Below are 27,076 nucleotides of genomic sequence, written 5' to 3' on the forward strand. Positions count from 1 at the left end.
CTGCAACAGCAACCAGAACGACAACAACATGAACAACAGCGACAACAATTAAATGCTAGCTGCAATAACTTATCCGCTTTGATACACCCAAACCTTGCCATTGTAAATAATACGCTACTACACTCTACTACCACAACAACAACAGCAACAGCAACAACAACCTTTAACATCAACAACAACAACAGTCAAACAAATTTGTTGCTGAGCAAGTCAAAATTCGCATCAATGAGCAGCATTTCAAGTGTACAGCCAAGTCCCCCCACAGAGTGTGGCACGCAAGTGAGGGTTGCTGTTGCCACAGCAACTAACCCCCAATTCAGCCCCCATCTAACAACAGCCCCAGCACCGCCACAGCTGCCGCCCCGAACGAAAGTAAATGGGAAAGCTGCTAGCCGAGCACAGGCCGTTGCAATACCCACGCCCGATTTGCCGCCTTTATCGATTGACCCAATTGCTGTAACGCAGTTTTCCATTTCGAATGCAACTGACATCTGCCCCAGCCCCAGTCCGAACCCTACCTTCAAGCCCACGCCCACATCTACTGTCTCTGAGAGCAAAGGCCGCTCTGTTGCGCTGAAGCGCAACAACAGCTATAGGCTGGCCAACGATGAGCTGAAGCTGGAAATGAATAAGGAAAACTATTTGCAGGCAACAGCGCCTAACAGTGCATTGCCCCCCATGTCGCATGCAACAAGTTCGCTCAAATTGCGCAACCTGAGCAATTTGCAGTTGGTTGCAAACGCAACCAGTTCAAGCAGCCCCGTTGAACGCAAAATAGCCAAATCCTTTGAGCGCTTGGTCGATGAGTTCTCCCTATCGACCACTTGCATTGACTCTTCCTATTTGAAGAACAAGTCGCTAGAGAACTTTGATGACTCCACCGCTTTTCATGTGGCAGACGGCGTGCAGCCAGACAATGACAATGCCAGCAACTCGGACTCCGATGAGGAGGACGAGTCGGAGGCGGAGCTGCCGCCCACACCACACAGCAGATATCACAAGTCTTTTGTGGAGAGCGTCTTGCTGCGACCCTTCAAAATAATCTTACCCAACGAAGATAACGGTGCTCGACGCCAACGCCTTTTGCAAAAGTTTGAGGTAACGGAAATCTGGTAAAGCGCAGCGGCTCATTAACTTGACCTTTAGTTAGAAAATAGCTGCAGCAGCAACAGTCCCTCTACATGCAGCCAGCCCCCACTTTGCTGCACGTTCTCAAGTGGGCGTCTTGAGCAAACACTACAAAGTAATTGTCTATGTTAGCCAGGCCTGCCTGTGGCGTGGCATCCTTTATGTTAGTCTCTTAGTCTACACACAGTCAACTCTTTGTTTCGTACGTGTTCAATGGGCTAGTGTTGCCAGAAGCGAGCTCCTAATGGTATTCATTGGCATTTGGCTACAGGTTCAATGCCCAAGCTCGTTCCATTCAATTTATGAACAGACTGCATACGGATGTAGGATAGGAGCTTAGCTTCTGTAACGGCTGCAGCCAACTTAATATGTTTACCAAACACATTGACGGCAGCCAACTTAACAAGTGCATGCAAATTGTTAGTGCTGCCAGATCGTTGCGAAAAGAGTCAACTCTAATGCTTAAGTTCCCTTTCAGCTGTACACTTGAAATGTTGGCGATTTGATTGAATTGGTTTTAACTAACTGAAGTTTGTTATTAACATGTTTTTATTCTTAACATATATCCAGACTTTGTTCCGTTTCATAGTGCGCAAACTTTGTCAATTTTGATTTGTTTAACTAACTGTTTTCTTTATCTTAACCATCACCTGTAATTAAGTGTTATGTGTGTGTACTTAAACTATATGTTTTCTCCTTTTTTGTCAACCCCTAACTGTAACTAATGATAGTATTTAAGCTGATTTTTGTTTGATCAAGTTTTTTGCACCGTTTATGTTTTGTTTAAAGAGAAAAAAATAATTATCACCTGTATGCATTAAGTTAATTAATTTAACCCAAATTGTGACGCTAATTTTTTAAGATGCCAAATTCGAATTGATTTGCTCGATTCTCAATTATATTTATTACATTCGAACAAGCGTGCAGAAAACTTCTATTGCATAACTTATATTGTTTATGTATGTATGTGTGTATATATTGTAGTAGTAGTAGTTTTTTGCACCTTGCCCAACTAACGAAAATCATAACCGTTTGTAGTTGTTTCTCACTTAAAAATCTTTAAAAAATTAGCGCCTGATTTGCAAACGAAGGCACATGATAAGCTATACACATGATAAGAACTACATACTTAGCTAAGTAGAGCTCCTAAGTTCAATCACATTCCATACAAAACCTAAGCCCACCGATCGTAAGTAATATTAAAAAATAAAAATAAAATTGCAAAAAAAAAAGAAAAAAAAAGAAAACCAGAAAATCGCATCAATCATTGGCATTGTGTAGCATAAATAGACAAGAAAATTGACTCATTCACTGCATAATACGGGCATTGGTTATAGCATAGACACTGCACCGCACCACACCCACCACCCACCCAATCCACCATCATGCAACGCATCCATTGCACCACTTGTACATATATACACACACGCTCCTTGGGACAACTCAGACAGACAGGTAAAAGTGGCTCACAGGTACGTACGGTTTGTCCTTGCTTGAATGCTTTTATCGATCGAGTTCTAATTGAGTTCTCTTCTTCTTCCTTTTTATTATTGGGTAAACGCACTTTAAAAAGAAAACCGCCTACTAAAAAGCTAATGCAATTCTGTGCACAAATATATGAATTTCAATTAAACGACTTTGTGTTCGACCTTTTGTTTTCCGTAGGGTATCAACGTTTCTCTAATATCTATGAGCAAGTGCAGCCAGCACAGTTGAATACACAGGCCGGCGATGCCACGCCCTTTCAGCGCAATGCGCCTGTTTACTGGACGCTGCAGAGCCGACGCAGCCAGCCGAAACCGTTGTCCAGCGGCAATGCAACGTGCCGGGATGATCTCTATGCCACGCCCATACGACGTGCCGAGCGTGTGGCACGTGCAGCAGCCGCAACAGCCGCTGCAACAGGAAATGCTGCAGCAGCTGCTGCTGAGGGCCGAAGCAAATTGTCGCCCATTGTGCCAGGGAATGGCAACGGCGCCTTCCTGACCTCAACGCCCACGCGGTCGGAGACAAGCATTACGGAGAATGTGCCGCCCATGAAGCAGCCGTCACGCAATTGGAACGATAATTCGCCGGAGCGGCTGAACACATGTGCGGATCGCATTGGTCAGAGCAAGACGACGCTGATGGACTTCAAGAAGCTGTTGCTGGCCAAATCCGCTAAGACGAGCCCCGTGCAGCGCAAGATGTCTGCCGTGGAGTTGCTTAAGAAGACGTCGGCACCGGCGACAAGCAATGGGAATGCGCCGAGTCAAAAGACGGCCACTGCGACGCCTGGTGCGTCGAAGCCGACGCTGAACTCCAGCTTAAAGCTGCTCGACTTGAGTGGTTCGCCAAAGACGTTTGCCAATCGCAGAATGTTGCGCCAGGGCCAATTCGGTTCGCCCTCCAAGACTTTTGTGCCGAAAATACGGGGCCCCAATGCCGCGGTCGCCTCGGTTGTGCCACGCACGGACATCATGTCAACCATAATACCGGAGGCTAATAGCGATGAGGATCACTCCAACAACAGCGGTGGCTCGCGGGCCGGCTCCGAGGCGGATGAAACGGCGGCGTGCACCGTAGCCAACAGCAATAGTCCCAGCTCTGTGGCTGTCTCTAGTTTCGATCTAAAGCGGAATTTCTTTTTGCAAACCGATGAGAATAACTTTATGCGTGGTGAGCTGAAGCCCAGCTTTGGCAGGAATGCCGGCGCCCCAACTGTAGCAATCAGCGCAGAGAGCAATAAATATGTGAGTGCGCCCACGTCACTGCCAGCTTTTGAGACGGCGCTGTAAAGAATTAGGGACAGCAAATGCGGGTCAAACCTGTCGCTGTTGTCCGCCGAGGGAAATGGGAAATGACCGTAACGATATACATATGCATACATACATAAACACATAGATACATACATACATACATTATATACATATTCCATAAGCAAACGTAAATATAGATAAGCAATCGCACTTGGCGCCTCACCACATCCCCTCAACACAGATAGATGGACGCTGGAAAATAGCATTTACTTATATTAAATATTAAATGATGGAACGCATCTATGTTCCAAGTCAAAACCGATGCTACTTTATGCAGAATTATACAGCTTATACAGCTCTAGATTTAAATATACTTATTGAATGCTATATACAATTATATCCCTTATACAGTAAATTGTATTTTTTAAAAATGTGCTGCTTGTATAGATCGAAGTATTTTATACACGAATCGTCAAATATTTATTTGTAATTTTACGTTATTTATTGCAATTAAATAATACCTTACACGCATTTGCTCTTTATTTTGTACGTCTATTCAATTCGGAGGAAGCGCAAATAAATAAAATATTAAAAGAAATCAAAAGCGTTCCAACTGATTGTTTATTTAAAATCTAACTAAATCCAACTGCGGCCAACGCTGCCGGATCTATGCTTGCCCGACGACTTGTCGCCGCCATTATCCTTGCGTGACAGCACCGGGGAGCTGCCGGAGCCAATGTTTCGTATGAGCAATTTTAGCCCACGTGCCTGCCCCTCGCTGGCTTGGCCCACAATGTTCGCCTCGGAGGCAATAATACAGAAGTCATCGACTATATGACCAGGTGGACTGATGTCGAAGGGCAAGATGTCGCTTAAGCTCTGTTGATGTCGGCACGTGGTGCGACGACGAGTGCTGCCTTCGCCACCACTCAGATTCTGTGAACTAGATGCATTGGCCAGCTGCTGTTGTTCTTGCTGCAGCTGCAGCAGGCGGGCGCGTAGTCGGGTATTGTCGTCCTGTAGACGCTGCATGTAAGCAGCCTCCTGTTCGGCACGCACAAACGTTGGCTGTGGCAGGCATTGGTAGACAGTGGTCAGAAAGTTACGCAGCGACAGCAGCAGAGTGTCCTGCCACTGCTTGGTAAAGTAGAGTGCAAATATGGGAGACTCCTCCGCATTTTTACAGAATGAGAAAACTGTAAAGCAATTTAGATTTAAATGGGACTTGCGAATCCAAGTAATTGTTTTTCTTACAGAACCAGTCCTTCCACTCGCTTTGTTGCTGAAGTTCGCTGGCCAATTTATTAAAGAACTCAGATATTTTATCCGCTTTATTGTTACTGTACGCCGATACTAGATAATATTTTAGCAGGCTGTTTTCCAACTTCTTGACGGCTACAAAGTAAGTTAAACAATAAACAATTTTAAATGAAGAGTCACGAGGCTTACCAGTGGCATATGTGTGATCCAGCTTACTAAACAGGTTGTTCTCCAAGTGAAGCCAAAGACTGCGAAGCGTCTTTAGATCCGATGTCTGCACGGCAGCATTAAAGTGTTCTATTAAGCGCTCTGCCCTAAAATGTTGATCCTTTTCGTTACGCTGCTCCACATCCAGGGCTTTCAGTGTGTTTGAATATCCCCGAAAAATTAAGTACTCCCGCAGCATGCTATCTAAATAAGCAACCTGAGCCATTATTTTTGTTTACATACAGTATATCAAAATAACGCTCAGTAATTTTTATTAAAAAAAAAAAACAAGTAACTGTTCCTCTCCATCCGTGTTTATTATTCAATTTGCCGTGGTTCCAAATTTTCTGTATGATAAGTACAAGGGTAAAAACAAGCTCATACTGTGAATTCGCTGCAAAGTATTCTTTTTTCTCTGTACGCTGGTAACACTGTTCAGGGCAGATTGTCGGATTGATATATTCAAAAAAAAAAAAACTGAGATAACATAGGCTACAAATTGAACAAATATTTGTAACTTAAAATTTCTATTACAAATTGCTTCAAGTGATGTTAAATGCTGGTGTTGAACTGCAACTGCATCGTCTATTTAAAGGCTGCATATATATCGATAGTTTAAATACTATATGTAATTTATGCATAAAATCTGGTCACACTGACAATTGTGTAGATATTTCTGCGTAATACTTGTGATAGTAATATTTTGATTAGCGAAAACAAAGGCGAATCACGTTAAAAGAACCAAAACGGAATAAATGCAGCTGGAAAAGCAACATTTGAAATATGAGTCGAAAGGGAACAAAAGATCAAAATGATATATCGCTAATCATTGGGACTCTACCGAAACGGCTACAGAACAAGTTCGCTGCAAGCTGTAGTCACAACAGCCACGCAGCAGAGGATGCTGAAAATGCGGAACCAACTCCACCAGCCATTACAAGGCCAGGTATTATTGACACATGAGTCACTCTTAAGCGCGCAATAATTAACTGACAATTTTTTGTATGTCTGTATGTTTATCTGTTTCTGTTTTGCGCGCGCAAAATGCATATTCAGTCCAAATATTGAGAAAGCCAAAGAGAAATGCTGGGAATACGACAAGAGAAGTATCCGCACCCGTTTTGGATACCAGCGGGGGCAGCAGCAGCTTGGAAAACAAATCGACGGATGTGGGAATACCTGGTATACTGCGGGTAAATGCCAGTCCAACATCGATTATAGCTACGTGTAATGCAGACAGCGTGAGAGCTGTGCACGGTACACGCAGACGCAACCGTACACACTCTGCACGGATGCACGATCAAACCCCATTGTCGCCACTGTCGCGCGTACGTCTTACCACCGACCATCCAGTTTGGTTTGAGCAGCTTCTAAATATGCCAAATGTCAAGATTATTGTGCAATTGTACGATCAGCTGATGGTACTGCAGCAACGTAATCTTATACTAATCGTAAGTGCTTGCAATTGTGAAAATGACTCAAATATTAACTACAGTGATTCCAGAATTGGAAGAACTTTTGCTGTTTGCACGCACAGTTGCAGGAGGCCTTTTGTTGTTTATTGCTGGAACAGCTTAAATTCGTGTGTGAGCATAAAGTGGATGCATTCTTCTGGAAGTTACTCTTCTATAATGTGAGAGAGTATCTAAGACGACAACAAACTGACATAGCACAAAGCCACACCTTATTGCTCATCGACCAAACTATCAAGTTTTATCGAGCTCTTTTTGACAAGCTTATGGCCAAGTACATCTCGGCACGATGTGAGAGCGCTGTCAAGGTCGTCGCTCAACGTTTGCTTATATGTTTGGGCGACTTGACACGCTATCGCGCCAACCAGTTGCAATCAACGGACTTTGCAGAGGCATGCAAATATTATCAGCGTGCTCAGGAGCTAGTTCCTGGCAATGGAGCGCCCTACAACCAACTGGCTATTATTGCTATTTATAACGTAAGCAATTGCTCAAGTATTTCAGATTGAATTTATTTATTGAACACTGCTTTGCATATTTGTTGTACAGCACAAACGCTTCGATGCAGTATATTATTACATGCGTAGCCTTTTGACATCCAATGCTATACAATCAGCAAAGGAGAGTCTTCTCGATTTGTTCGATGAAATACGCCGGAGATATGAGGAAACCGAAATGAAGCAGTCGCCAATGCATTGTGCTCCTAGCAAGTCGAAAAAGTCGAAGCAAATGCGCAGAGAAGTCTGGATTTATCCAGATGGCATTAGACGCCTACATAGAACTGATGTCAAAGCCAAGGCCAAGAACAAACCAGCTATATCCGAAGTAAGCCGCTATGACGAAATGTCACCCCAGGATTTGCTGCCACGCGTTGTGTCGTTGTATTTGTATTTAATCGGAAAACTATTTACAGCCACTGAGTAAGCCATCGAAATGATTCAATCCAACGTCTATTATATTTTTCGTATTATTTTCAGCATTGAGTGCATGTACCTACAGCTAGGTAAGCTGCAGATTCAGCTCGGTGCGGCTTTGAAATATGACAATCTGCTATCGCGTAAAATATTGAAAATGGTAGCGCTTAACGTGTTTGTACTGGAGCATAACAAGCTTAAAGGTAAATAAAAAGTTGACTCTCATTATCTATTTATAAAAATAATGAATTATTCTAGCTGATCGTCGTGAGATGCGTTATCATAGCTTCAACTTTGCCAATGCATTGTTTGGTCTTATGCTGAGTAGGGCCAACCAATTGCTCGCTAGCCTTACAGAAGAGTCAACCGATTTACAATGCTTTACAGATGAAGAGTATGTGTTGTTTGTGCTCTCGTAGTTCTTGTTTTACATCTCGTCTCTTTGCAGATTAGCGCTTATTAATACCTACATGCAGTTTGTGAAAATCTACACACAATGGCTGACAATTAATGTTAATCTTTGGGAGCCAGTGCGCTCAGAGGAGTAAGTCTGATTTTATTGCTATTGTTTCGTTTTTAGAATACTATTTTACCATTACAATAGCCACTCATTCATCGACTGTTGGGCGGAGCTACAAATTCTATTTGATCACCTTGAAATCATATATAACAAAGTGGATAGGGACATTGACGGCGGATTAGACAATGTCGTGCTGGATGAGGATATTGTGTTGAGCGGCTTTGAACCATTAGGTCGGGATGTAGCCATCAGAGATGGTGCCAAGCGTGGCTCTGAGCGGGCGCAGTTTATTGAGCGTATTCGGAAAATATTGCAGTTCCAGGAGATTTACATACAGCATCAGGAGTCATTGCAGCAACCCTTGAACTCTAGCTTTACAATTGAGGACCTGAACACCGCTATGCAAGTGGCACTCAATAACTTTGATGTGGATAGCTGTGTTGTGTCCACATCTACAGAAAGTTGCGGTTCGGAGCCAAATATGGAGGAAGTGGATGCAAATTGCTCCACGAGTGCAGATGCGGATATATCGCAGCTCTGCAAGTTAAAGAAAGAGCTCGAGGCAAAGGCCAAAGTTAAACAAATTTGCAACAGCAAGCTTGAGCAAATTCTGAAATTAGTCGACACCAAACTGTACATTGAGGTGCGTCCGCGCTACCTTTTGCCCGACACCAATTGCTTTATCGATTGTCTAGAGGACATTGAAAAGCTGTCGATGGAATTCAAGCGCTACACGATTATCATACCACTGACGGTGGTAAAAGAGCTAGACGGACTGTCTAAGGGCGTCAAATTGGATTCGTATCGTAGCTCCAAGCAAACACAACGCATTCATCATTTTGATGAAGTATCATCGCGTGCTAAAAAGTCATTGGAGTTTATAAGATCGGCCAAACATAATGTGAAGTAAGGCAATTAGTTTTAAATTCATCAAATCGGTTTTAATGATTTCGTTTTCCATTGTAGATGTGCTACAACAAAAGGCTCTGTTATAAATGCTTCGTTATTTGCACTCGTTGAGGAGGAATATGCCTCCAATGATGATAAAATTCTCGCAACCGCAGTTGCTGTTTCAAAGAACGCCAGCTCAGAGCAATGTAGAGGTACATCTCCCCCATTTTAAACTCTTAATAGTTGTGATAGATCAAAACATTGTATATTTACAGATGGCAAATGTTTCATTCAAACCGAACTGGTGCTCATCACCACCGATCGGAATTTGAGGGTAAAGGCATTGGCGCGCAATCTAGCTGTCAGCGCCTTGGATGAGTTCTTACAATGGGCCAAAGACTGCCGCGAATCAACCTGAGTGTCAACGTTGAGGGACAATTGCGATATCGTGCTGGCAATTATCAAGTAATAGGTTCATCCACCTGCGCATGCATGCTGTGAATAGCGACTTTGTTCTATCAATATTACCATCATTAGACATATTTGACTATGTATGTTACGGCCAAGAGCCGTAGCACACGTAAAATTGGGACGTGGTTCAGCGTTTGAAGTCGAAAGCATTCTTATCTGCTGGTGTACTACGCGTGAGGTTTTTGCCAAGTCCATACGGCTTGAGATATTTGGCTAACTGACATATCAATATTTGCTTTCCAAATTTTAACTTACATTTGTGACTTGCGTTTAAACAATAAATAAATTTGAATGGTTGTTTGATTAACTGTATTTTTCTTATACATGGGCTAACGCTTCCCAATGCTTTCTTAGCTTATAAACTTATACTTTAAAAGCTTATGTAAAACTCGCAGCAGTTTTCAGGTCTTTAAATTTCAGCTTACAGCTGCTAAGCATTCTGTTTGGTTTTCCCTATTACCCCAAGTAGTTGTGTGGTTTAAATATAGTTTATTGAAAACTAATTAAAAGGTGTACATGTTATATTTTGCTATGCATTTTGTACCTAAATATACTCTCTTTGATGTAGAAATATAAAAACTATGTTTTATATGCAAATCTAATAATCACATTCGATTTAAATCTAACTTTAAAAGCGAAAAACAAAAACAATTGTAGCTGATAGACTATAGAAACAACAACAACAGCAGCACAGCGATTATTCTATGTGGCATTTGATGCTCAATTCCAAAGTTGTCTCAGTGATTTTTCAAATCAAATATTTCACGTAATAAAGGTTCCACCTGGGAAGGGTTCACATTCAGATAAACATTAATGATGAATTTATTCAGACGCTCCACATCTGAAATCTTTTGTATCAATCGAATAAACGCGTTCTTGGCTTCGCAGCCCGGATAAACGCTCTCCAGGTATCTTCGCAGAAGATAATAATAGGAATTCTGAAAATGCGATTTATAAATTTGATTTGTATTTAGTGAGCAAGCGTATAATTTACTTGGTCCAGCCTAATGGCATCCTTGTGAATAAGACGCGCTCGCGCCGGCGTAAAGAGCACAATGGCACACATTATTAGAATAATGTTTTCATCCATTCGCCATTTCTCATCAAACGTGCTAATAAACTTTAGATGCTCTTCATAGACATTTCCTTTGGCAAACTTTAGTAAATCGGTTCGAATGTTTGCCATATTCTCTTTGGTGTGTGGTACCTGCAAAGGGAGTATAGACGATAATTTACAAAATACATTTACATTGAATAAGGGAATAAGGTCGCTTACTTTCCAAGCACCTCGATCGTTGTCATATATCATCACTGAACGCATTATCATCATTTCGGTGCATCCTCCTTTGAGCAATGCTACTTGATCCTCTTGGCACATGTCACGGAATGCACTGATCTTTTTGGCCATCTTAATGAGACGCTTTATAGCCACTGCCGTCAGATTGATAAGCTGTAACAGCTTTGGACTTTGTCGTGCATCGTCGGGCTATGGGGTGAATGGGGTTGAATGTAAATAAAATTGATAACATTAATTATCACATCAATCGCGTTTGTCTATAAGCTATGATTCAATATTGAGAGTCGACGCAACCGCTTATCAGATCGTAGTACACCTGCGAGCTCCACATTTTTAGAAATATATCAGTTTTCCTAATTAACAGCACAAAATGTGCTAATCGAATCGGAACACCAGAGGTAAACAGTCAATACAATGGCTATAAAGGCTACCAGCCAGCCAAACATGAAATTTGTTTCACTTCTCCAGCCACTGGGGGTTATTTATGTGCGCCTGCTATGGCTGGTGATAGTACTTTTTGTGATAGTACCGTAAAAATGATTGCGAGACTGATAAAGCTATCAATGGTGTTGGATTCAACCGCCTTTGGTGCGTGTTGCTGATATCCAGTGTGTGAAGTGTCTGGCCTAGCTCAGCAACAGGTGTGTGTATTTTATAGCGACATTGCCTAATGTTTTTTGTTTACATTGAGCAGGGTGTGCGTGCTGGGCACACAGAAATTGTCAGATGCACTGAGTCATGCGCCAGGTGCTAACTGTCTATCGCCTTTGGCTGTGCTCGATTAGATAAGTAAGCGTGCAGGTGTGAGTGTAAATTTGGACTTTTGCTAAAAATAAGAGGTACGCGGTCACCTTAATGCGCTCGTCGTTCATCATCAAGGCACTGAGATCTTCATCAACTGGATCGTAGAGGGCTTCACTGGCCAGGCGCAACTCGCGCAGCTTCATCTGTTCAGCCTCGTTCAGGTCGCGCTCCATAAAAATGCTCGAGGGTGCGCAAATGGGCTGTTGGTGCTGCAAATGTTGCTGCGTGCCTTTGCAGCCCCCATACGTTTGCTCCTGACTCATATAGGACGATGGCATGCCGCCAGCAGCATGATACATTTCATCTTTAATGCGTGATGCGGGTGTTTGCAAACTGTTAAACGCCTGATACTCTAGGCGTATGACTTCTGATAGCACAGACTCTATCGAGTTAATGCTGACGCTTCCATCCATGCTGAACTCATCATTAAAGCTGGGTTGATTAAAGCCCTTTACATCGAAATCTGGCGAATTTGCTATGTAGGGCAAGGAATGACTGCCCGATGTGCTGGGCAGCTCATCTGGCATATAGTTCGTACTTGGTGACTGATAGTGCAAGTCAATTGGGATATTACTGGTTGGGCTAGCAATGCTGCTTAATGGCGAGGTGACCACGGTTTCTCCTGTGTTTATGCTACTCATGCTCCCCGACGGACTACCATGCAGCATGGTCTGAATGACAGTGTCAACGCGCACATTTTGCGACTGTTTGTCACACTGTGGATATTGGCCCAACTCCTGCTCCTCATCCACATCGTTGTCAGCATTCCCGTGTATGGGCTTCTGGTCAGTTTCGGTTGCCGTGTTTGTGCCATTGAAAATGCGATTTAACATTTTGAGAGCCTCAGCAGGTGTGTTCATAAATTTGTTCATTATGTCAATGGCATTCTCCGGAGACTTCATCAGATTTTGCATAAACTCAACTACATCTTTGGGAGAATCAACAATCTTAGAAATTATTTCAAGGCCATCTGTCGGTGAACTCATAAATTTGGTAAATACTGTTAACGCATTGAAAGGCGAGTTCATAATTTTACTTATGATTTTAAGCGCGTCACCTGTAAAAAGTAAGAAGGTTAATACATTATCAATATATTTCAATTACAAATATATTCACCTGGATAATCGATCAAATGTGATACAAGCTTTAAGGCATCTTTTTGTGATTCAATGATCTTCTCCATAACTGAGATAGATTCCTTTTGGGTACGCATTAGCCGGTTAATGGCCTGGCAAGCGCGATCTGGATCAGCTACTATCTCATCAACTAGTTGATCGGCTGTCATTAACAGTGGGTTAGTTTCTATTCGCCGATCAATCGGAGGTCTGTTTGTGGTTGAGCTAGCTGGTCCCATGGGCCTACCATTGGCGTCACTGTCGGGTGAGCCACAGCTTTGGGAGTCTTGCGAGCCGCCATACATGTCCACATTGCAGCTGCTATCTGCAACAGCACCAGCTACCTTGTTGTCATCTGCATCTGCGTCCGCATCGGATCCGCCATGCTCCATCATACGGCGTTTGGCACGATTGTTTTCTATTTTGCGACGCTTGATTAGTTTGTCCTCCTCGGACATAATATTCTCGCTTTTCATTCCAATATCCAGACATTTTTTCAGACGGCACTTCTGACAGAAACGGCGGGTGACCACGGTAATCTCGCAATTCTGATTAAATGGGCAGGTGAACTGCTTTTTAGCCAGCGCATTGCGTCTAAAGAATGCCTTGCAGCTTTCGCAAGTAACGGCATTGAAATTATACCCCAATGCCTTGTCGCCGCACACGGCACAGTTCTTAGGGGGTGACATATCGCCGAGCCCTACCTCTGCCTCTGTTTCTGCTTCTGTCTCCCCAGCTTTCAATTAGAATTGTGATTGATTTTTTAATTGCTCTGCTTTGTTGTGGACTGGCCGCGAAAACTTGCTTAGCTTTTAGCGTTACTTCTTTTTACAGCACTAATGGTTGTTCTTGGTCCTCAAACATTTTCCTCTTCGGACGTCCTGTTTTATTACACCTTTTGCCCCGCGATTTCAACACGTATAAATTAGTAAGTTTCGTTATCACCACATATTTTAATTAATGGGGCCCTCTTCTGTGTTGTTCTCGCACCGTGTTGGTGAAAGAGCCATTCTCCGATTAAGTCGACACAAAACTATCGATATATATCAGCTGTGGGATGAATGTGTTTAAGGTGACTGGCAACATTTCGCTCATTAGCTGTGACTGCCAGAAGCTTTAGAAAATAATTATATTTTTTGGTGCGCTGAAAGAAAAAATTAAATAAAATGAATCGCGTGAAAACACGGACTTCAAAAACCGGCGAAATTGTTGCGTACAGTGAGGGCGCCATTCGTAACAATATATCTGCGGTCGAGTATTGTCGCACGTCGATGGCCGCAATATCCGGCTGTGCTGCTGGTAAATTGATTAATTTTAAATTAATTGAAATTGGCTCTGTTTGTAACCTACAATTATCTCCTAGGTATTTTGGGACTGAGCGGAACTCTTGGATTCTTATTTTATTTTCTGTCGGTTTTCGTGCTTTGGTTACTGGTGCTGGGAAAGTCGGGCACACAGTGGCGCAAGTATTTCATTAATCGTAAAAACCTACTGACGAACCAATTCATGGGCGGCCTTTGCACCTACGTGCTATTCTGGACATTCTTGTATGGCATGGTTCACGTGTACTAACAAATGGTGAATTATTTCCATGCGAATAGACAAATAAACATAGCTTAAGATTTGGATAGGCAAAATGGACAAAACTTGGCATTTTTTCTTCTATTTATAACTAGGTTTGTACGGCGGAAGCAGCTGCTGCTGTTCCCGAGCAGTCGCACCAAGGCGTTTTATTTACATCACAATCAAGTAATATATTAAGAACCGTTATGTTTATCTTATCGATCGATAGATCATGTACCTTAAGTATTTTGTAGTTGACGTTATTTAGGCCTGTGTTGTGGTCCCTCTTTCGTGTCATTTCCTTCTGATTAAAGCACTTTTGTGTGTCCCGTTTGCGATGGTGGCGATTGTGTATATGGCTAGAGGAGGGAAATCTATTAATGCAATGGTTTGGAGATGGTTGCCCTGTGCTGTTACCTAAAAGTATCATTGATGCCAGTCTTTATGTTTTGGGGACGCGTGACCTGCAAACCAGCATCCCGAATGCGCACAAAAAATTCGTCGTCCTCTAATCCCCAGCCCCAGTATTGGTTTGACATTCCATTCATTTGATTGAAGTGCTCGCGACGCACTAACAGAATGCCACCAACAAAGTTATCGTAGTGGTATTTCGGATGCAATTTGGGTCCAGCAATGTGCAGGGGCCCCAAGCTACTGGGATACTCATATAATAAGTCTTTGTTAAGTGGCAGTAGATCCACGTCATGCATGGCAATATAGTCGTAAACATCGCTGGTGAAATGGAACCCAACATTGATAAGTGAAGCACGATTGAATCGGAATCTGTCTACTTGATTTAGCACAAATATATGGTGCTCGACGCCTTGTTTACGTAAAAACTTCGTCAGATGCGGCACAAATTGGAGTAACTCCTCGAACCGGTCCCGAAATGGTACCAAAATTGCCATTTTATGTCCCGATTCCATGTTGATTACATTCTCCTTCGCCTGCTCTTCTCCAATTAGGCTACTTAGAGGGTTCTTCAGCGGACATATACAGTCTAAAAGGAAACCGCCAATGTATATTTATAGACATTTATTATTAGTACCTTTTACCTGAGCTGAGCGGCATAAAACTGAGCACCGCAATGGCCCCTATACAAAAAGACAGGCCGCACACGAACAGCCAGTTTATTGTTGATATGTTGGCCATCTTCATTTAGCTTACTCTATAACTAAATGTTGAGCTATGTGTTTAAACTACGTCACGCCATATAAGAAGACAAATGTTTTATTACAGGTGCTCGAAATTTACTCTGCAGCTGTTTTGGTCTGCTATCAGTGATGACATTTTTTTCGATAAGGGGGACGGGAACGGTTACTCGACAAGAGTTATCGATAATACATGTGCTGGCTTATAAAATTTAAATATGAAATTTCAAATGCAAAACCCGTTATTAGTATTTATTTAATGCAGCCTGGTCAATCTAAATCTAAAATAGCAAAACCAATCTAAGTCGGTGTAAATTTCTACTTATATCATAATGATAAAAACTAATCGAAGTCATGACAAAAACTGGACAACGTTAAGCGGACATTTTTCTTTGTAAAAGATTTTTAAGCCCTTATCATGGCTAAGATAATCTACTATTATGAGACCATCAGACAATGCGCAGATATTAACACGCTCCTCTTTACATTTCAATAAAAAGCGTTGTATTTATTTATAAGATTACAAAGAAAGCTTGCATATAAATTACGATAATTATGGAAACACAAGAGCTGTTCTTAAAAGACATATAAAATAAATAAGGTCTACATTAAAATTTATTTATTTATTTTTATAGTTAAATACTTAAAAACTGTAACTATATTTAGAGATTATATAAATCTAATTGTTGTTCATATTTATTGTGTGTGGTTTAATAACGCTTCGAATTTTCAGCATACCGCTAAAGCTCAAGCGACTGAAATTTTTGATATTTGTAAATTGATGTTACACGGTTTAATTTAATAGCAACGCGGCATGTTGATATCCTACAAAATATAGTTTACAAAATTATTGACTACTTCAATATCTACTGTTTTAGTGCACTTTTCAATCAGTCGAGCAATAGCAGTAGCCTACAGATGATTCGATTGCTTGTTATAGTTTCCGTTGTCTGTTGACTTTTAAAAAACTCTATGTTAATTACTTTTCTTTTGTTTCCTACCACAGATGGATTTGTGCGTGGGTAGCGCAAATGCATTGACAAAAACTTTAAATTCAATCCATAAAACTATGCAATTCGTAGTTCGTTTGTAAAATTGCTATAAAAACTAGTTTCGTTCGTTTCTTCATTTTACACATATTGTATATAAAAGTATAAAAGCATGGGAAAGTTTATAGAAGATATATGTATATATATTTTTATCATTATCTCAACTCAATTGAACTGATCTAATTTGATCTTATTTTGCGCGTGTTTTAGGCGGATTTCGTTGCTCTTACAACAAAAGAAGACTAGAAGCAACAATTATACACAAAAAATAATAATGTTTAAAATAAGATGACTAAAATACTATAAAAGCGCATTGAAGAAAAGTATTGCTATTAAAAAAACAAACAAAAAGAAACGGCTTGTCCATAGTCAAAACGTCGGGGCTTCGTAAAGTCATTGATTGTGTTACCAAAATGTTCTGTTCTAGGTTTTGAGAGTCTCCTGAAAGCGATCGCATTTTCTGTGGGACCACAATGAACAACTTTACAAGGCGCATCGCACGATGCTATGGTTTCCTATATATGGGGTTCTTTCAAAATACGTAAGTAATTCATTTTTTAGTGAGCGCGTTCTAAATTAATTGCACCTATACTATGTATACAGTACAATATCACTGGTTGCTTCGTCACGTAACCTAATCCGAAACAAATTGAAAATCAATTGAAAAAGTGCGAATATCTAATGGCAAATCTAAAGTTACAAATTTTCTCATTCGATCTGATATTATTTGAATCTAATCAAGTGGGTCGCATTATTTTCACCAGTTTTGGCACCTTAGTTTTTTGTTTTCTTTGTGTTTTTTTTTTTTGTTGTTTTTATATGTTTTGTTTCTGTTGCTATTTCGGAGTCTATTTTTTCTATTTTGTTCTTGTTTCTTTAAAAAACGTGAGGAATGCAGCTCTGTGGGCGCAATTTGGGCTGTTTGTTCATCTGTGTTTCTGATTGTTTAGTTTGCAGTGCTTAAAAATTAGTTAAAACTATTTTTAGTGTGCATGGCTGGTGGTTCATCTTTTACGGCCAGTCGTAACTGCAGCCATCATTTGGGCCGTTGCTTGATTCGGGACGCAGTGCTGTGGGTCACACTTCATCTTTCCATCGCCGCCGCAGCTGAAATTTTTTTTTGACAATCAATTAGCATAAATTAATTTGGCAACGTCAACTTAATACTTACGTGCAACTCATGCAAGGACCACTCGTTGATTGGATGGGTTCGCCCACCTTGTACGAACGGCCATTAATGAGACAACCGGTGCGTTGCACATCGCCGCCATGGGAAAAGCTTGACATGTATGGTGGCAGTTCAGTGCTTGTTGTTGTCGTGCTTGTCGTAATATTAAGCACAGCAGCCATTGTTACGGGACACTCGTATCGTGGGCAGCAGAAGCCTGTAATTTGCTCCTCGTGACAGCCAGCAATTGGTGGCGGACAAGACTGTTGCAAGCAGATGATATCGCTTCTGAAGCAGAAGCAGAAATCGCAAGGATCGTCGCGTGGAATTTGTTGCGCAGACACGTAGATTTTGCCAGCATAGCGACAGGTGCCAGGGCCAAATACCTCCTCTTCGTCGTATTCGTCTTCGGGGTAAGTTGGGTATTGCTGGTGGCCATATGATGGAGGTGTAATCGCCTCGTGCTGTGGACTAGATGCTGATGTTGTTGTGAGCGGAGACTCTGTTGTCGTTGTCTCCGTGCTCTGCTTCGTTGGTGTAGCATCAGTTTCTCCTTCGGACACGCGGTCGTCGATGACTGGGGCTTTTGTAGTGCTAGTGAAGCGCTGCGCGAACAGTGGATGCACCGTGGTGACACTGGCGATATCTGGTTGTGTCGTAGCAGTGTCCTCGCTAGATGTTTCTGCAGATGCTTCATCATACGCACCAGGAGTAGCAGTTGTCTGTGGTAACTCTGAAACGACGGCCGTAACTTCATCCTCATCCTCAGGTTTCTTTTTAGCAGGCTCTGTAACGGTGTCCTCAGTTTCAACAGACTCAGCACCTTCTTCTCCCTTATGGGTATCCTCAGATACAGCAGTAAGCTCTTCCTCCGACTCAACAGATTCTTCGCTATCTTCGGCCGAATCCAAGCTTGGCTTAACATATGGTTTGTCCGACTCTGGAGCCTCAGTAGATTTTGTTGGGGTCTCCTTTTCGACATCTGGCTGTCCAGTTGCTCCCACAATTTCATCCTCTTCCACAGGCGCCTTAGTTGAAATTTCATCTGTTGTTGGCGATGGTGTTGGTGGCTTCAGCTTGGCACCAGTAGTTTGATCAGTGGTGCCTTCATGTTCAACATCACTTGGCTCAGTAGATTCCTCACCCACGTCTTCTCCATCGGAAGGTTTTTGGCTAACTTCGCTAGTTGCTTCAATATCATGAGCAACAGGAGCAACTGTAACTGGACTCTTATCAGCATCTTCAGCAGAAGTTGTGGCAGCTTCTGCGTCGTCAATCTTTTCGTCTTCAGTGTGAGGAGCAACAGTCTGTAATGTATCATCGATTTCTTCAGCACTAGGAATATGAGTTGGAGTAACTGTAGTGTCCAGTGCAATTGTGGTTTTGGGTGTGGTGGGAATACGAGCAGGCTCTTGGTCTTTCTCGGCAGCAGGTGTTGTTGAAATGGTATCCTCAATCGGGCCTTCGTCTGCAGCACCTGTTTTATCGCTAACCGGACGGGCTGTGGTATCTTCTGTATCATCATCTTGAGCAACAATCGCTGGTGAAGACGTACTAACATCAATCTTGTCATCAGCGGCTGATGTGGTTGCATCATCTTTAATAGAAGTAGCAGAAGGTGTGGTTGCTTGTTGAGTTTCCTCTTGGGAAGAAGGAGCAATGGAGGTAATCTTCTTATCATCTTCATCCTCTTCAAGCTCATCCTTTGCTGGTGCTTTGGTTGGCTTATCGGTTGGTTGAGAAACTGTGGTGTACTCTTGGCTATCATCTGGCTTAGATTCAACTTCATCTTGAGCGGGTAGCTTAATAATCTCTTCGTCGGTAGGTGCAATAGTGGTCGAATCTGATTTATCGTCGGCAGGCGCTTCTGTCGGGACCACCTTAATAGGAATATGTTCATCGTCCTCCTCTGAGGATGGAATAACAGTTGTGTCTGCATGTGGTTCATGATCAATTTCTTCATCGGAAGTAGTAGGTGTCGTAATATCTTTTTCGGGCTTAGTTGTGGATGGAGCCGTGGGCAAAGGCGGGAACTTCTTGTCGTCTGTAGACTGTGGCTCAACAGTGGTTTCGGCATAGATGTCTTCCGTGCTATCCTCTTTGTCAGATGTGCTGGGCATCTTTTCATCAATTGGTTTAGAAGGTTCTTCCTCAGAAGCAGGACTAACTGTAGTAAATTTGTCCAAGCCTTCACTTTCAGACTCCGCTGGAGTCTGAGTTGATGACTCTGGAGCCTTTTCGCTGTGAGAGGGAACAGTTGTTGAAGGTATTTCCTCGGACACTTCATCGTCCAATGGCGCTTTAGGACCTTCAATGTCAATCGGCTTATCCTTGTCTGGCAATTGAGTCTGTTCCTCCGAACTGGGTGCAACGGTTGTGACGTCAATATCACTCTCTGAAGTTGGCTTCTCTCCCTCTGTGAGTGGCACTGAGGTTGATGTAGCTTCGGCAGGCGACTGATCAGTTTCTTTGCTTGGTGTACTTGGAGCAATGGTTGTTCCAAGTTTCGCACTCTCGTCAATCTCCGATGTTGTGGCAGTGTCTTCTTCTTCTTTGTCGGATGTTTTCTTGCTGTCGTCTTGAGCGGAGGGAGCTGCTGTGGACTCTGTATCTGGGGTTTGTGATTCTCCAGCCTCAGATGTGGAAACCGTTGTACTCTTTTCATCTTCTTCAAAGACTGCAACGTCTGTAGCAGTGTCAATTGTGTCGTCTTCTTGTTTCTTATCAGAGGGTGTAGTTGCCGAGATTTCAGGAACTTCACTGTCTTTTTCTTGATCTGGTTTAGTTGGAAGCGCTTCAACTTCTGGTTTCTTAGATACATCACTAATAGGAGCGTCAGTTGCATAGGGCTTCTCTTCCGATTCATCCTCTGTTGATTTTTCAGTGCTGGTCGTCGTATGGCTAGGTATATCTTCCTCATCTGCAGTTGGCGAGCTAGTAATAGATGGCTCTTCCTTGTCATCAGCAGTTGGAAGAACAGTAGCTGAAGGTACTGAAGTAGGCTCGATTTCAATCTCGTCCGTAGCAGGTGTGGCAGTTTCATCTTTCGATGGTTTCTTTTCGCCTTCCTGTACTGTTGAGGCCACAGTTGTTGTTGGGAGGGGTGCAAAGTCATCTTCAGGAGAAGTAGAAGGCTTTTCGTCATCTTGCTTTTCAGATATAGGCTTCTCTGTGGACAAATCAGTTTCTTCATCAATAGCAACAGGAGATGCAGTGGTGATATCCTGATCTTTGCTGACAGCAGGAGTGGTGGTGGAGTGATCATCAGAGGTCTCTTCTTCTTCTTCCATTGATGGAACCATGACAGATATATCCGATTCCTGGTCTGGTTTCTTGTCAATAGTCGACTCAGTAATTGTGTCCTCATCTGTAGGCTTCTTTTCATCTTCTTCCGATACAGCTGGTACTTCCGTGGTTGCCACTGGGATCGCCAGTTTCTTGGTGTCTTGATCTTCTTCAGTATCAGGGCGAACAGTGGTAGCAATACCATCTTCGGGGGCATCAGGCTTACCAGCAGGTGTAGAATCATCAGCCGGGGGAACCGCAGTTGTGATGTTCTCAATTTCAGATGGGGTGGTTGCGGCTGCGGGCACCTTTTCAGAATCGTCAACTGGTTTCTTATCAATATCTTCAACAGGTGCCTCTGTGGATGACGGCTCTTCCTCAGATTTACTGGATGTCTCAACAGATGTAGGAATGATTGTAGTTGTCGAGATCTTGTCTTCTTGGCCTCCCAGTTTTTCGTCAGCGGGTTTCTCCTCCTTAGTTGGTGTCTCGTCATCCATTGAAATAGGAGCAATAGTTGGAGTAGCCAACGTACCGTCTGTCTCCTTTTGGGTTTCATCTGCAGCTGAAGGAGTCGTCGTGGTTGGCTCATGTTCTGGTAGAATGACAGTTTCCTCAGTTGTTGGTACTGCAGTTTGCTTAAGGCCATCATCTTCAGGTGAGGGCTCTTTCTCTGAAGGCTTCTGAACTTCTTTTTCAATTTCAGGTGCAGTAGTAGCGCCCACCACTTCATCAGCCTCTTCTTCAGTAGAGTGCTCGTCGGTTGTTGGCTTCTTAATATCCTTAGGCGTTGTAACTTCTTCAGATTCAGGAGCTTTCGTGGTTACGGCTGAGATTTCCTCTTCGGGCTTAACATGTGACATTGGCAGTTCAGTAATGCCAGAAGGCATAATGACATCCTTTGGTACGTCTTCAGTGCTTGTAGGCTCCACTTCATCATCAATTTTGTCAGCGGGCTTACTTGTTTCGGGCAAGATTGTTGTTGATCTGGTTTCGTCAGAAGTTTCCTCGACCTTCGGAGACGTGGAATCAGCTTCACAAATGTATGTTGGGCAGCAGCCGTCAGAGCGGCCAGTATCCAGAACACAGTTTTCATGATCCTCGGGAATTCTGCACTCCATTGGCTTGCATAATACAATGCTGCTAATACACTTGCAGGATATATCGCAGGGTGTAGTCGCTGGTACGTCGGTATTGTTGGCATAGGTTTTGCCTGCAACCAGGCAGTCACCTTCTCCAGGTATAGCGGACGGCAGCTGCATATCAGGCATGGCTGCAGCAGTTGTCTCCTCATCTGAGCTGGGTGGCAATGTAGTAATCTCTGGGGCCAAGTCATGTCCGATATCAACTGGGGTGTCTTGTTTGTCAGGTGTAACTTTGCCAGGCTCCTCTGAGGTAGATGCTGTGATACTTTCTTGACTGGTTTCTGGGACTTCAGTGCCAGTTTTAGTTCCTTCTGTGGAGCTATCATCTTCCATAACAGGCGGCAAGTAGACTGCGGGCGGCTTATCGGTTGTAGCTTCTTCGCTTTTGTCAGGTTGTTCAGTGCTTTGATCGTCTTCAATGCTTGAAGGAGTAATATCAGACTTGACAGGCACTGCTTGGGTAGTTTGGTCTGCATCTTTATCCTTTTCAGCGGGCTCTGCTGCACTGGTAGAAGACGCAATCTCTTTATCTGCTGCGAGAGTTGTAGCCTCGTCACTATCCTCAGTAATTCCTTTCTTGTCATCCTTTTTGGGTTCCTCAGTGTGATCCTCGTCAGATTCTTTCTCATCGCTTTCCTTATCTTCAGGTTGTTTGGGAGAAACTGTGGTGCTCTGTGGCGCTGCAGGTGCCTCTTCTTCTGAACTGGTGCTAGAAGTCTCCTGTTCACTGACACCTTCAGTAGTAGATGATGAACTGTGAGGAGCTGTTGTTGTTGTCTGCCCATCTTCCTCTTCTGTGGAGTCTTTGTCAGCTGAGCTTTCAGGCTCTGTTGCTTGGTCCTCTTCAGTTTTTGGTGTACTAGACTGGATTGTCTGAACTGCAGGAGTTGTAGCCTTGATCTTTTCATCTTCGATGCTGATGTCCTCAGCAGAAGTCGTGCTAGGAATGAGTTCTTCATCGCTCTCAGCATCAATGGGCTTAACGACATCCTTGTCTTTCTCACTACTAGCCTTTTCAGCAGATGGAGTAGTCTCGGCAGAAATTTCTTCACCGCCGACCTCTTCAGCAGCAGTTGTAGCTTTGTCAGTATCTTCTTTAATTTGCTCTTCGCCCGCTGGAGTCGTGGGCTTGATAATTTCATCTCTGGAAGTGGTTTCCGTGGCAGGAGTTGTACCCTTGATGATCTCCTCTTCAGCGCCGACCTCTTCAGCAGGAGTAGTGTCCTTAGCAATATCAGTATCATCACTAACATCCTTTGCAGGAGTTGTCGTCTTGTCAACCTTTTCATCACTAACGGCAGCAGGAGTTGTAGCCTTAACAACATCATCATCACTATCCTTGACGATATTACTGTCTTCAGCAATGGGAGTTGTAGCCTTAACAGCATCTTCTTCAGCACTTTCATCTGCGGCAGAAGTGTCGGGCTTACTAGTATCCTGTTCAACAGTTTCTGCAGGAGTTGTTTCCTTGATAATATCTTCTTCACCGGTGACTTCCTTGGCTGGCGTCGTGGGCTTGATAGTGTCCTCATCCTCCTTGACCTCATCCTCCTTGACCTCATCCTCCTTGACCTCGTCCTCCTTGACCTCATCCTCCTTGACCTCATCCTCCTTTTCGGTGTCTGCAGTTGGAGTTGTAATCTTGATGTCAGATTCCGCAGCTGGTGTTGTAGGCGTTGCAACCTCTTCTTCATCTTCTTCGATTGATGGAGTTGTAGCCTTTGCAATTTCATCCTTACCGCTAATATCTGAGGCTGGAGTCGTTGCCTTGACATCATCTTCTTCATCGCGCTCTGCAGTTGAAGGCGTACTCTTGGTAACTTCGTCCTTATCAGTAGCATCTGATGCTGGAGTTGTAACCTTGACGTCATCTTCCTTATCACTTTCAGCAGTTGGAGTTGCTTCCTTATCGCTAATGCCTGCAGCTGGAGTTGTACCCTTGACTTCTTCCTCTTCCTCAGCGCTAATGTCTTCCTTGTCACTGTCAGCAGTTGGAGTAGTAACCTTGACGTCGTCTTCCTTATCACTGTCAGCAGCTGGAGTTGTACCCTTGACTTCATCTTCCTTATCGCTAATGCCTGCAGCGGGAGTTGTAACTGTGATATCCTCTTCTTTGTCGGTAAGGTCTGTAGCTGGAGTTGTGATCTTGGCAACTTCATCGCTATCGCTAACATCTGTGGTTGGAGTTGAAGGCTTAATTTCATCTTCCTTATCACTGTCCATAGCAACTGGAGTGGTATCCTTGACGTCGACTTCCTTGTCACTGTCTGCAGCTGGAGTTGTGGACTTGATAACATCTTCCTTATCGCTAATGTCAGCAGCTGGAGTTGTCGCCTTGGCAACTTCTTCGCTGTCGCTAACATCTGAGGTTGGCGTTGAAGACTTAGTTTCATCTTCCTTTTCACTATCCATTGCAAATGCAGTTGTAGACTTGACGTCATCCACCTTCTGGCTGTCTGCAGCTGGGGTTGTAGGCTTAGTCTCATCTTCCTTATCGCTGATCTCTGAAGTTGGAGTTGTAATCTTGTCGACATCTTCTTCAACGCTAACATCGCCACTGGGTGTTGTTTCCTTTGAAGCATCCTCTTCATCGGTGACTGCAGAAACTGGAGTTGTAGCCTTGGAAACATCATCCTCGCCACTAACTGCCGCAGTTGGAGTCGTCTCCTTCGGAACTTCCTCTTTTTCGCTAACATCCACAGCGGGAGTAGTACTGTCCTGACTATCTTCAGCAACACTGACAGGTGCCACAGGTGTGGAAGATTTGGTGATCTCTTCTTCACCGTCGCCACTAGTTTCCTGGGTTGGCAATGATGTAGTGTCTTCTTCACCGCTACCTTCCTCAGATGCAGATGGCGCCTTATCTTCTTCGCTTTCTTCTTCAGTTGGCACTCCGGGCTTGCCAGCTTCCTGTGCTCGTGGTGTTGTGGCCTTAATGACATCCTCCTCTCCGCTACCTTCTTCGATCGACGTCGCTGTAGACGACTCCACTGGAGTATCAATTCTAGCATCAGTCGCAACAGTAGAGGTCTCGTGCTCCTTCTCCGTGAACTTATCCTCATGATCGGGCGCAATTGTGGTGTATGCTTGACCAACTTCACCACTGCCAACCTCATCCGCTGGACCCTTAGTGACCACATCCATATCTTCCTCCTCATCATCAATGTGTTTCTGCAGATCCTCATCCTCCTTTGGTATTTCACCGAGGATATCCTTGACAGGCGCTGCTGTAGTAATAGGTTCCTCATCTCGGATAGTTTCCAGAGTGGTGGATTCAATGATGTCAGTTGTGGCACTATCATCCTCACAAATATAATTGCTGGGACAACATTCGCCTTCGGCGGCTGGCATGGCATGGCATATTTTGCCACTGGCCGTACTCATCGGCATCTCGCACTCTTGTACGGCACACACAATATCACCGCGCATACAGTAGCAATGCTCGCAAGCATTCTTGCCCTTGATCGAAGCACCATCGGCGAAGGTCTCGCCATTGTGGATGCAGTCCGTAGACACGGACGGAGTCATGGTAGTGGTCAGAATAAAGCCAGGTGTTGGACGAACTGTGGTTGTTGTTGTTGAGTGATCCTCCAGCTCAAGAACATCATTCTCATGGTCTGCGATACACGAAAAGTAAATTAGATTTGTTTTTGAGAGAAAAATATTCAACTTCTTACCGCAGCTGTAGCGTACTGGACAGCACGAGCCTTTGTTGTAAATGGGTGTGCAGCCATCCACATGCAGGGTGCACTCCTGCATAACGCATTTGGTCTGATTGTTAATGCAGTAGCAGAGTTCACAAGGTTTGTTCGGATTCGATGGCACCTGGGCACCTTCCGGGTAGAACTTCTCCTCAATGCTGCAGCCAAACTTTTCGGGAATGCTCAGTTCAGTTCCTGGCTCGGGCGTACGATGTGGCACTTCGACATGAACTGAAATAGCAGCACGTAATTGAAATCACTGGCTACAAAAATATGGCTAATGGACCTTACCCACGGGGCAGGTAACGATAGGACAGCACTGATCCTCGCGCTTCTCCACAATGCAGTCCTGACCAATGGGCTTGGTGAACGGGCAGACGCGCAGATAGCACATGAGCATGCGATTGTGGCAGGTGCAGTTGAGACACGGCTCATTGGTCATGATGCGGTCACCTTCATTGTAATGTCCATAGTTGTAGTAGCAGCCCTCTGCAACGAGCGAAAAGAAAGCAGCGATTCATTAGAAACCCAGCTAAGTATAACTGGAGCAGACCTGGGAACCGTGAAACAATGCCTACCTCAACTACTTAATCTATGGCAGTGCAAGTAAAATGAACAGTTAGTTCCCTAGCATTTCCCTGTTATGCATTCATGACAAGCCTCAACTAGCTGATGTGTGCTACTATGTCGTTTCGGACATAAATTAAGTTCCAGCGCCAGCTAATGTCATAATACGTGCAGCTATAGATATCTTTTATTGCTCATCAGAGTCGTTAAACACACAGCCACAGCTCAAGCGCCAAGCAGCGCTTGACATAGGTATGTCTTGTCTATGGCTACTGAACACTGGGTACTGCTTGCTACCTAATTTACTGCCGTCCACCCGCAATAAATTTCGAATCACATTATTAACACGTTAAGCGCAACTTGCAGCAGCTCCCCGCCAACGTCTATTTCGCTAGCTTCAGCTTTGACGGCTTTTTGTTGTTGTTGGCCTGTTCGCCTGACTCGTTGGCTGAACAATATTTGATTGAAATCTTTGGTGTCGCTGTCTGGTGCTCACGTTTTCGTCATAAACCTCCTAAAACAGTGTTTATTTCTCTGTTTCATTTTTTTATTATGTGTAGTCTTATACCCTGTACCTTTAAGTAAGTGGGGTCTGCTACTTTTCAAGCCGTTCTTAGAAACTACAGACAA

General features: G+C 43.6%; 7 protein-coding genes across 8 annotated transcripts in view; 3 read left to right on the forward strand and 4 right to left on the reverse strand.

Annotated features, from left to right (window-relative positions):
* LOC111595972 (serine-rich adhesin for platelets) overlaps nt 1-4,295 on the forward strand; it is a 41,112-nt gene extending 36,817 nt beyond the window's left edge. Inside the window, exon 5 of one of the 2 annotated variants that reach the window (XM_030224786.1) lies at nt 2,794-2,899. In XM_030224786.1, coding sequence (XP_030080646.1) covers nt 2,794-2,812 — 19 coding nt within the window. In that variant the 3' untranslated portion in view covers nt 2,813-2,899. Of the gene's footprint in view, nt 1-2,793 lie in introns of both variants that reach the window. The other variant, XM_030224785.1, reaches the window with a different exon arrangement.
* Nucleotides 4,296-4,396: 101 nt separating this feature from the next.
* Nucleotides 4,397-5,742, reverse strand: LOC111598812 (WD repeat-containing protein 91). The gene is made up of 3 exons (XM_023314236.2): nt 5,316-5,742; nt 5,121-5,261; nt 4,397-5,062 (listed from the first exon to the last, which is right to left on the reverse strand). Exons 1-3 carry the CDS (start codon nt 5,557-5,559, stop codon nt 4,503-4,505), a joined length of 945 nt encoding a protein of 314 aa, XP_023170004.1. The 5' UTR covers nt 5,560-5,742; the 3' UTR covers nt 4,397-4,502.
* A 122-nt stretch (nt 5,743-5,864) lies between these two features.
* LOC111598810 (telomerase-binding protein EST1A) lies at nt 5,865-9,816 on the forward strand. Its single transcript, XM_023314234.2, has 10 exons — nt 5,865-6,279; nt 6,390-6,784; nt 6,838-7,284; nt 7,355-7,725; nt 7,783-7,922; nt 7,978-8,113; nt 8,168-8,263; nt 8,324-9,145; nt 9,206-9,342; nt 9,406-9,816. Exons 1-10 carry the CDS (start codon nt 6,117-6,119, stop codon nt 9,546-9,548), a joined length of 2,850 nt encoding a protein of 949 aa, XP_023170002.2. The 5' UTR covers nt 5,865-6,116; the 3' UTR covers nt 9,549-9,816.
* A 76-nt stretch (nt 9,817-9,892) lies between these two features.
* LOC111598811 (nuclear hormone receptor HR96) lies at nt 9,893-13,832 on the reverse strand. Its single transcript, XM_023314235.2, has 5 exons — nt 12,819-13,832; nt 11,750-12,759; nt 10,878-11,087; nt 10,596-10,808; nt 9,893-10,539 (listed from the first exon to the last, which is right to left on the reverse strand). Exons 1-5 carry the CDS (start codon nt 13,504-13,506, stop codon nt 10,339-10,341), a joined length of 2,322 nt encoding a protein of 773 aa, XP_023170003.1. The 5' UTR covers nt 13,507-13,832; the 3' UTR covers nt 9,893-10,338.
* A 63-nt stretch (nt 13,833-13,895) lies between these two features.
* LOC111598814 (ER membrane protein complex subunit 6) lies at nt 13,896-14,464 on the forward strand. The gene is made up of 2 exons (XM_023314238.2): nt 13,896-14,116; nt 14,181-14,464. Exons 1-2 carry the CDS (start codon nt 13,984-13,986, stop codon nt 14,387-14,389), a joined length of 342 nt encoding a protein of 113 aa, XP_023170006.1. The 5' UTR covers nt 13,896-13,983; the 3' UTR covers nt 14,390-14,464.
* LOC111598813 (beta-1,4-galactosyltransferase 7) lies at nt 14,448-15,654 on the reverse strand. Its single transcript, XM_023314237.2, has 3 exons — nt 15,436-15,654; nt 14,798-15,380; nt 14,448-14,739 (listed from the first exon to the last, which is right to left on the reverse strand). The coding sequence occupies exons 1-3, from the start codon at nt 15,536-15,538 to the stop codon at nt 14,490-14,492; spliced, it is 936 nt and encodes a 311-aa protein (XP_023170005.2). The 5' UTR covers nt 15,539-15,654; the 3' UTR covers nt 14,448-14,489.
* Nucleotides 15,655-16,219: 565 nt separating this feature from the next.
* Nucleotides 16,220-27,076, reverse strand: part of LOC111596182 (mucin-5AC) — a 38,246-nt gene continuing 27,389 nt past the window's right edge. Inside the window, exons 4-7 of the mRNA XM_030224911.1 lie at nt 26,171-26,368; nt 25,856-26,110; nt 17,752-25,795; nt 16,220-17,687 (exon numbers count right to left, since the gene is read on the reverse strand). Of these exons, the coding sequence (XP_030080771.1) occupies nt 17,585-17,687; nt 17,752-25,795; nt 25,856-26,110; nt 26,171-26,368 (8,600 nt within the window). The 3' untranslated portion in view covers nt 16,220-17,584. The remainder of the gene's footprint in view (nt 17,688-17,751; nt 25,796-25,855; nt 26,111-26,170; nt 26,369-27,076) is intronic.

This window comes from Drosophila hydei, unplaced genomic scaffold, assembly GCF_003285905.1.
Source record: "Drosophila hydei strain 15085-1641.00,03,60 unplaced genomic scaffold, DhydRS2 tig00008119-arrow-pilon, whole genome shotgun sequence".
In the NCBI taxonomy this organism is placed as follows: Eukaryota; Metazoa; Arthropoda; class Insecta; order Diptera; family Drosophilidae; genus Drosophila; species Drosophila hydei.

Bases quoted from the DNA above. Each gene is read 5' to 3' on its own strand.
- LOC111598814 (XM_023314238.2), top strand. From the start codon at position 13,984: ATGAATCGCGTGAAAACACGGACTTCAAAAACCGGCGAAATTGTTGCG. The intron at 14,117-14,180 runs GTAAATTGATTA...ATTATCTCCTAG, and splicing joins AATATCCGGCTGTGCTGCTG to GTATTTTGGGACTGAGCGGA.
- LOC111598811 (XM_023314235.2), bottom strand. From the start codon at position 13,506: ATGTCACCCCCTAAGAACTGTGCCGTGTGCGGCGACAAGGCATTGGGG. The intron at 10,809-10,877 runs GTAAGCGACCTT...CTCCCTTTGCAG, and splicing joins ACGATCGAGGTGCTTGGAAA to GTACCACACACCAAAGAGAA. The intron at 10,540-10,595 runs GTAAATTATACG...TCGCATTTTCAG, and splicing joins ATGCCATTAGGCTGGACCAA to AATTCCTATTATTATCTTCT.
- LOC111598812 (XM_023314236.2), bottom strand. From the start codon at position 5,559: ATGGCTCAGGTTGCTTATTTAGATAGCATGCTGCGGGAGTACTTAATT. The intron at 5,262-5,315 runs GTAAGCCTCGTG...CTTACTTTGTAG, and splicing joins GGATCACACATATGCCACTG to CCGTCAAGAAGTTGGAAAAC. The intron at 5,063-5,120 runs GTAAGAAAAACA...ATTGCTTTACAG, and splicing joins CGAGTGGAAGGACTGGTTCT to TTTTCTCATTCTGTAAAAAT.
- LOC111598810 (XM_023314234.2), top strand. From the start codon at position 6,117: ATGAGTCGAAAGGGAACAAAAGATCAAAATGATATATCGCTAATCATT. The intron at 7,285-7,354 runs GTAAGCAATTGC...TTTGTTGTACAG, and splicing joins CTATTATTGCTATTTATAAC to CACAAACGCTTCGATGCAGT. The intron at 9,343-9,405 runs GTACATCTCCCC...GTATATTTACAG, and splicing joins CAGCTCAGAGCAATGTAGAG to ATGGCAAATGTTTCATTCAA.
- LOC111598813 (XM_023314237.2), bottom strand. From the start codon at position 15,538: ATGAAGATGGCCAACATATCAACAATAAACTGGCTGTTCGTGTGCGGC. The intron at 15,381-15,435 runs GTAAAAGGTACT...GTTTCCTTTTAG, and splicing joins TTTTATGCCGCTCAGCTCAG to ACTGTATATGTCCGCTGAAG. The intron at 14,740-14,797 runs GTAACAGCACAG...TCCCTCCTCTAG, and splicing joins GGCATCAATGATACTTTTAG to CCATATACACAATCGCCACC.